We start from the raw sequence: 8,390 nt of genomic DNA on the forward strand, positions 1-8,390 counted from the left end.
ATACATAATACAGATCATAAATACTCATATGTAAGGCATACATCTTATACAGATCTATAATTTATATCATATACATTATATCCTAAAAATCTTATAGAGGATGTAAACTTTAAAGCAACCATGAAAATAACAAAGAATTCTAGAACAGAAGGCAATACCAGGAGATAAAATAAAAACTCTTCAGTTAAGTTTAAGGAACGTAGAAAAAGAGGGAGAGGAAAAGGGAATGACAAACATGCAACACTAGAACACGGTATGTGCTGAATAACATCTCAACCGCTACACAAAGTAACATTTGTTGATTTCAAATTTTTTAATCATGTTGGTTTTTGAATTGTATAGTAACTATAGGGAAAGAAAATATGACATGGGATCAGGTATTTCAGAGATGCTGTATTTATGGTCTAAAACAAGCATTGTAGTTAAAAAGTCAAGGTCAGCCAAGCTTTATTCTTTTTTTTCACTGACATTATAAGCCATCATCTTTGGTATAAAATCAGCTTTAATAATCCCAAAGCCACCCAAATGTATCTTTGTTATACCTGACAGTTCAGTTGTTTTATTTATCCTTTTATGAGATTAAGATAGCCCTGTGGTAACACGCCTTTTGTATTGGTTTACTTTTACAAACTCTAAATAAAAATTTGTTGAAAAGCATCGTTTTAACATCCTCCTTCCTGCAGTGCATAAATCACAGCGGGACTTAAAAGACATGCCAATTTGGGAAATAAAGGTGCTTTTGTGTTTGGGTTTACATTCCCAGCATGATCTCGTGCTAATACCTGCTTGCATTTATATGTGTGTTCTTGATGTTTGTGGGGGAGATTTTTACAGAACAAAACGGAAGCCTTTGTTTCACCTTGGCTTCAAGAGAAGAAAAAAAAAAAAGGAAAAAAGCTGAAATCTCTAGCCAAATTGTAAGTTCCTCTGAAATTCACACTCTGCAAAGTGGAAAAATAAAAAACAAAAAACAACAAACAAACAAACCCCCCTCCCCAAAACCCCCACGGGATTTAAGCTACGTTTGACTCTTTCCTGTTCCCTCGGCAATCATGTTCAAAAAATCAGTGATCTAAGTCTGCTAGAACGAGATCTCAGGTGTTTGTCTTGGAATCATGAGAAACTGTTCAACTCTCCTGGTTTCCTGGTGACAGGAAACAAAATCACCCTCTTGGGTATTCCCACGTTCCTCCCTCCTTCTCTAGCTGAGTTCTCGAGCCTTTTTAGTGTATTACAGGTAAGAAGGAAATTTGTATGTTCTGACATTGCAAATGGCAGACATTTACTTGTGGATGAAAAGTACTTCTCAACCCCCACGGAAGTGAGGTCTGTTGATCTGATCACCTAGACCTGTCAGGGGAATGAGTTGAGTGAAAACAACAAAGGTCAGTGTGGACTAGTTTGGAGAGAATTTAGGAGATTTAACAAGCAAAGAAAGAGATTTCTGCCCCCACCCCGCCCCGGATGGAGCAGCTGCCTGGCTTGAGAAAAACGAGGATGGGAAAGAGTATGCTATGAAAGTCATTTCCAACAAGATTTGGGTAACAGTTAAATTACATATCAAGTATTTCTTGGCCAGTGGACTGGTATCTCATAATACGATGCCACCTGGAACCTGATCAGTCACCACTGGGCTTTATACAGAGGAGACTCCGGGAGCCTGGGTATTCTGGTTGTAGTTGTCATCCTTGTTTTTTTTTTTTTCTTTTCCAAAGATTTTATTTATTTGACAGCGATCACAAGTAGGCAGAGAGGCGAGGGGTGGGGGTGGGGGGAAGCAGGCTCCCCGCTGAGCAGGAGCCTGACATGGGGCTCAATCCCAGGACCCTGAGACTATGACCTGAACCCAAGACAGAGGCTCAACCCACTGAGCCACCCAGGTGCCCCACTGAGCCACCCACGAGCCCCACATCCTTGTTTTAATTTAAAGAACAGTGGGCATTGCTGGGATTATTGGCTCTGGGAGGGAGGACTTTGGCATTGGGGGCACTTCCCAATTGACCTTATCCTGACCTCCACCCTCTCTTACCTCCATGTTGGTAGTGTGCTCTTTTGGGGTTTTCTTCCCATAGGGAAAATGCCAAGGAAGTCCTCCCTCCTCTAGTCCAATCCCATTTGCCCTTTATCCTGGAAAAGGGACCTCACTTTTTCCTGTTTTCCAGGATTAATGCTGAAATTTATCCTACATGTGTATTTCCAGGTGGAATGCCCTGGAAACATTTCAGGATGGGGTGGGTAGAATGTGGGGAGTTAAATGTTCATGTTCACCTGACCATCTTGAATCAGAAGGATACCTTTAATTTGTACTGATTCGTAAAAGGGAAAGAAAGATGAAGTCAAGAAGTTTGGGGGAATGCCTGTTTTAAGGAAAATGATCTGGAATTATTATGTTAAGCACGGCTTTCGGCTCTACAAGAATGTGGTTCTTTCTGCACGTATATGGCAAAATTGTGTCTCTGATTTTGACTCACGACTCATGGTCTTGCTGTGTGTGATAACGAGGCTCAAGGTGGGAGCACAGAGCTGGGGGCAGAGGCCTGGGATGGTCTGTGTCAGGAATACAGTCCTTTCCTTGAAAAAACCAAGGTGCAGATTGTACTGGTTAATCGAATGGAATTATTACTCAGGTTCTGGGTTTTTACAGAGAAAATTGTAGTTTCCAATGTGGTGCCAGGTTCTCATGGAGCTAAGGCTATTGGTTTTCGGGTGAACCCCCAGGGATTTCTGCCCATGAGGGGGCTGCTGAGTACCCAGGCTCAGTGCCACGCCCTCTGTAAACATCATCTCATTTACTACTTACAACAATCCTGCCATGCCATCACCATTTACAGAGGAAGAAACCAAGCTGGGGTAGGGGGGAGCCCCCACAGCCAGCAGCAGCAGGGTAAGGGTGGGAAGTCAGGCAGCTGACAAGGATGCCCTGTGTATTGAGGATTTGTTTGGATTTCAAATTACAGTTATGTACTGGGCGTTACAGACGTGTAACAGCATAGTAAATGGTAAGACTAGTGCAGAACATTTATTTCTGAAAATTAAAGGCCATTATTGCTACCAAATCAATGTGACTGTTGTGTATGCATTTTGCCTTTGTTAATTTTAAATTTTTTTTTAAAGATTTTTTATTTATTTGTCAGACAGAGAGGGAGAGAGAGCAAGCACAGGCAGACAGAATGGCAGGCAGAGGCAGAGGGAGAAGCAGGCTCCCCGCCAAGCAAGGAGCCCGATGTGGGACTCGATCCCAGGACACCGGGATCATGACCTGAGCCGAAGGCAGCTGCTTAACCAACTGAGCCACCCAGGCGTCCCTGCCTTTGTTAATTTTAAACATGATTTCAGTATCACTAGTGATCAGCTAGCAATCTTTTTCATTTTTTCAAGTGGAATGTTTTCTTAATTTTGTATATAACCTGTTGTCTAAATTTTATGTACAGTCTTTTATAATAAACCATTCTCCTATATGCACAGGAAGGTATGGCGAAGGGCCACTTAACATACAAATTCTTTTGAAGTCTGACCTGTGAGGCATTGTCCAGGGCAGCTGGGAAGAAGCTGGGGAGATCGTTCTCCACCCTCTTGCCTCAATTTTGCCCGGCTCTTATTTAGTTTGTTGGCTATGACACTAGAGCCGGAGCTCCCAGTGGGCAGTGACGCCTAAATGAAAAGAACACGCAGACGGGAGTCAGGCAGCCAGCCAGCGCCTTCCTTAGCTCTGTTAATTCCGAACACCTTTTGGAACCTCGTTTTCCACTCGGGCAAGGTGGAGATGACCAGGCCTATGAGAATGGATTGTTTTAAGGGGCGAACAATGCAAGGTGTGAGCCTGGGACACGGAGGCTGCTCAGTAAATGCCTGTTCTGTCTGGTCTTTTTGAGAGTAAATCTTGCATCTTGCTCAGCCTATCGCCCTTGCTCTTGGCACATCATGAGTGCTCAGGAAAATATACCGATTCAATGAATGCAGAGGCAGCAAAAGGAATTTTTCATTCTTGTCAATTTTTAGCAGAATGAGCCCTAAAATGAGGAATACTGAGCATCCAATTTTCCAGGTTCTGGCAGTCACGGTCCGGGAAGTGCCGGTCACAGCGGGGGTCCAGCGTAAATCCCGGAGCCTGGGCGGATGAGGTTTGTACCTGCCAACGCGCAGCGAGGCCCTGGGAAGCCGCCGCCGCCGGCAGAGGGCGCCCCGGGCCTGCCGAGCTCGTGGTGCTGGGGTTGGGGCGCTCTCCGGATGCGGGGCACAGGCTGCAGTCCGGCGTTGACCCAGGCCCGCCAAGCGCCCGCTGCCGGGGCGGAGCTGGAAGTGAGCGCCCTCAGCGCGCAGCGCAGCGCAGCGCATCTGCCAAGCGTGCCGCCGCGCCGAGCCGTCTCCGACAGCGGTGAGTACCTGCGCCGGCCCCGCGCGCCTCACCCTAGTTGGGGGACACTTGGAGACAGCGCAGGTCGGAGCAGGTTGGACGCAGGCGGTTCCAGGGCTTGGTGTGTGGGAGAGTGGGCAGCGTCCTGCTTGCTTCGGTCTTTGGGAAGGGCTAGGGGTCGACCCCACTGAATGTCGGTCGGCCGAGCTTCGCTTTCAGGCGACTCGGGCTTCCTTGAGGTTCTAACGTCTGGCGGGCCCTGTCGCGTGCTGTCCGGGGGTCCGAGGGTCCGGGGGTTAGCCGGTAACCCAGGGCGTGAGACCGCTCACCTGGGCGCCCCTCCCTCCCCCCACCCCCCTGTTTCGCCCGCGGCACCATCCAGGGAACCTCGTGCGGCTGTCGCCCGAAACTCTGCCTGTCAAGAGAAGCCCGCCCCCAGGGCAGGGGAGGGGACGCGGGGGCGGGATGGGCTGTGCCCCACGGGAACCCGGCTGGCCCGTGCGCCCTCCGGTGCCAGCTCGGCTCTCTCTGCCTGGCGTTCCCACGGGCTCCCGGAAGGTAGCGGACAGCGCGGTGGAGAGGCGCAGAGCCTGGCCCCAAGGGGCCAGAGGCCACCCGAGGGGGCCCCGGCTGCTCGGTTCTGGCAAAAAGGCAGCGAAGGGAAGGAGCTCTCCAAGTGACTAGCCCCGGAGGTGCCCTCTCTCAGGGAGGTCCCGGAGCCCCTTTCCCAGGTGTCTCCTTCGGCTTTGAACGGTCTTTAGCCTTTGGAGGGAGTAGGGCAGCGCGGGTCCTGTGGGACCTGGCCTGGGATCATTTCCCCAACCTGCCCTGCGATTTTTGCGCATCAGGAGCCAGACCCCGGGTGCGCGCCCCGGGCAGGACTCCTGCGCGCCTCCTGGGCGTTGTGGAGCCTCGGAGCCTGGCGAAGCCCGCTTTCCGAGCTCGGGGTTGGGGGGGCTTTGCGAAAGACAACCTCAAGGCAAGGTAGGTGGCTTGGATGGAGTTGAAGTGGGTATGATACGCATAAAGCTGTGATCTGCTCAAGTTCTGGCGAGCAACCTTTGCTTTCTTTTTGCCTTTTTAAGGGCGTTTGGAGAGCTGCGGTGGAGCCAGGGACTTGGAGGAGCGAGGCGTGTATTTTCAGCTGCACCTTCAAAAGGGGAGAATTCCGTCACCACCAGAGAGGCAACAGCCCCCAAATATGACTACAATTGCCTAGATCCGCAGAGGCCTGGGAGTCTCTGGATGGATAGCTTAGAATATGCTGAAAAGCCAATGCCTTCCATGGAGGACTGAAGGGCCAGCTGGTCAACAGGACAGTGGCCGGGAGCAAGGGAGTCAGCAGACACTCACAGCCAGCAAGAGGGACCTTCCAAGGGGCTGACGTGCACTGCCAAGGGCAGGCTCCTGCCACGCAATTGTTACAGCCCTCTGATGGAATGCTGGTGAGGTCCTCCACCCAGGGGAGCCTGCGGGGCTGTGCCAGGGACTGCCTGGTGAGTGAGAACTCGTGCAGGTCCGACCGACCCCTTATCCCTGCTTAGGAACTGGAGGGGTTCAGAGCCCCCTGTGTGCTCTCCCTTGGCAAGATGAGGACTCTGAACACCTCTACCATGGATGGGGCTGGGCTGGTGGTAGAGAGAGACTTCTCCTTCCGCATCCTTACAGCCTGTTTCCTGTCTCTGCTCATCCTGTCCACACTCCTGGGGAACACGCTGGTCTGTGCCGCTGTCATCAGGTTCCGACACCTGCGGTCCAAGGTGACCAACTTCTTTGTCATCTCCTTGGCAGTGTCGGATCTCTTGGTGGCTGTCTTGGTCATGCCCTGGAAAGCGGTGGCAGAGATCGCTGGCTTCTGGCCCTTTGGGTCCTTCTGTAATATCTGGGTGGCCTTTGACATCATGTGCTCCACGGCGTCCATCCTCAACCTCTGTGTGATCAGCGTGGACAGGTACTGGGCCATCTCCAGCCCCTTCCGGTACGAGAGAAAGATGACTCCCAAGGCAGCCTTCATTCTGATCAGCGTGGCGTGGACCTTGTCTGTCCTCATCTCCTTCATCCCTGTGCAGCTCAGCTGGCACAAGGCAAAGCCCACGATCTCCTCCGACGGGAACGCCACTTCCCTGGATGACACCCTGGACAACTGTGATTCCAGCTTAAGCAGGACCTATGCCATTTCATCCTCCCTAATAAGCTTTTATATCCCTGTGGCCATCATGATTGTCACCTACACCAGGATCTATAGGATCGCCCAGAAACAGATACGACGCATCTCAGCCTTGGAGAGGGCAGCAGTCCATGCCAAGAATTGCCAGACCACTACAGGTAATGGAAACCCTGTGGAGTGCTCTCAACCAGAAAGCTCCTTTAAGATGTCCTTCAAAAGAGAGACTAAAGTTCTCAAGACTCTGTCTGTGATCATGGGGGTCTTTGTGTGCTGCTGGCTTCCTTTCTTCGTCTTGAACTGCATGGTGCCCTTCTGTGGGTCTGGGGAGACCAAGCCCTTCTGCATTGATTCCATCACCTTTGATGTGTTTGTGTGGTTTGGGTGGGCTAATTCTTCCTTGAACCCCATCATTTATGCCTTTAATGCTGATTTTCGGAAGGCATTTTCAACTCTTTTAGGATGCTACAGGCTTTGCCCTACCACGAATAATGCCATAGAGACAGTTAGCATCAATAACAATGGGGCTGTGGTGTTTTCCAGCCATCACGAGCCTCGAGGCTCCATTTCCAAGGACTGCAATCTGGTTTATCTGATCCCACATGCAGTGGGCTCCTCCGAGGATCTGAAGAAGGAGGAAGCAGGTGGAATGGCCAAACCCTTGGAGAAGCTGTCCCCGGCCCTATCTGTCATTTTGGACTATGACACCGATGTCTCTCTAGAGAAGATCCAGCCCATCACACAAAACGGACAGCATCCAACCTGAAGCCTGAGATGAATCTGGCCAGACAGGCTCAGCCCAAAAGCTGGAGGAGATTTTCAGTGGCTTGCGAGGTGTGGTGAGACTCAGATGTCAGGCGAGCCCTCCTCTGCTGCTTTTCCTCCAACACACAGCTAACTATATTTTAAAATACATTCCAGTGTGTTTTCTTTGTTGTTCATAGTGAATCCAAGAGGGACATATGTGAAGTGAACGTTCACAGGGATGTGTCTTTGGCTCCAAAATTATTTTTAGAAACTGATTCTTATCTTAGGACTTGAAAAATAGGGCGCAGAATCAACAATGAACAGCATCGCTTAAAAAGTAGATCCTCTCCCGGAAGGAGATGAGAAGGGTTGAGTTTGTTGTGTACAAACAGGTGCTAACACTGGTCCAAGGAGAGTTTTCAGATTGTAAAGGTAGGTGCATGCCTTCATAAATTATTTCTAAAAAATAATTGAGCCTTACAGTAGGAGTGGGATTTTTTTTTCGGACTTGAGAGATGCTTTGTTGATATTGGTTTTATTTATTTATTGTATTATACGGATATTTTTAATTTATTAAATAAATCTATATTTATCAGATGTCATAGGATAAACTAATAAGTTACTGAGAACTTACAGTCACATTTCGTCTGTGTAACTAGCACTTTATTGGCCAATGAAACAAACAGAGAAACTCTGAGATTCTAAATACTCATATATAACTTCCAGAGACACAGCCAAGGTTGATAGGAAATGAAGTTGTGATAATTCCTTAAAATTCTTTGGCATAAATAAATACGAGGTGGGAACTGACAAATGCTGTGAATTTTTTTCTTCTAGAAAGATTTTGAAAAACAAAAAGGCATAGCTACTATTATGTTCACATTTTTTTGAATGACAGTACTTCCCCAGGACAAAGATTTGCCGTTCTGTAAATATCTTAAGTAAAAGCCAGCTTAAGAAAGATCTGACTTGAAATTTATGATCTTAGGGGGTAATAAAAAGTATGTGCCACTTTGTATTTATGTAAAATACTTGGCCCTCTGCGTCTTTTCTCATTTCAGTGTCAGATAGCTTTTCTGAACCAAACACATGGCTGTCCTGGTTGGATACGTGTATGAAGACAGT

The 8,390-nt window shown here is 48.6% G+C and overlaps 1 protein-coding gene across 1 annotated transcript; it reads left to right on the forward strand.

The window, feature by feature from the left end:
* Window positions 1-5,260: 5,260 nt before the first annotated feature.
* Window positions 5,261-7,736, forward strand: LOC111141234 (dopamine receptor D1). The gene is made up of 2 exons (XM_022493657.1): window positions 5,261-5,338; window positions 5,440-7,736. The coding sequence occupies exon 2, from the start codon at window positions 5,944-5,946 to the stop codon at window positions 7,282-7,284; it is 1,341 nt and encodes a 446-aa protein (XP_022349365.1). The 5' UTR covers window positions 5,261-5,338; window positions 5,440-5,943; the 3' UTR covers window positions 7,285-7,736.
* The last annotated feature ends 654 nt before the right edge of the window (window positions 7,737-8,390 follow it).

The sequence above is a fragment of the Enhydra lutris genome, unplaced genomic scaffold (genome assembly GCF_002288905.1).
Source record: "Enhydra lutris kenyoni isolate GAN:26980312 unplaced genomic scaffold, ASM228890v2 scaffoldscaffold5, whole genome shotgun sequence".
In the NCBI taxonomy this organism is placed as follows: Eukaryota; Metazoa; Chordata; class Mammalia; order Carnivora; family Mustelidae; genus Enhydra; species Enhydra lutris.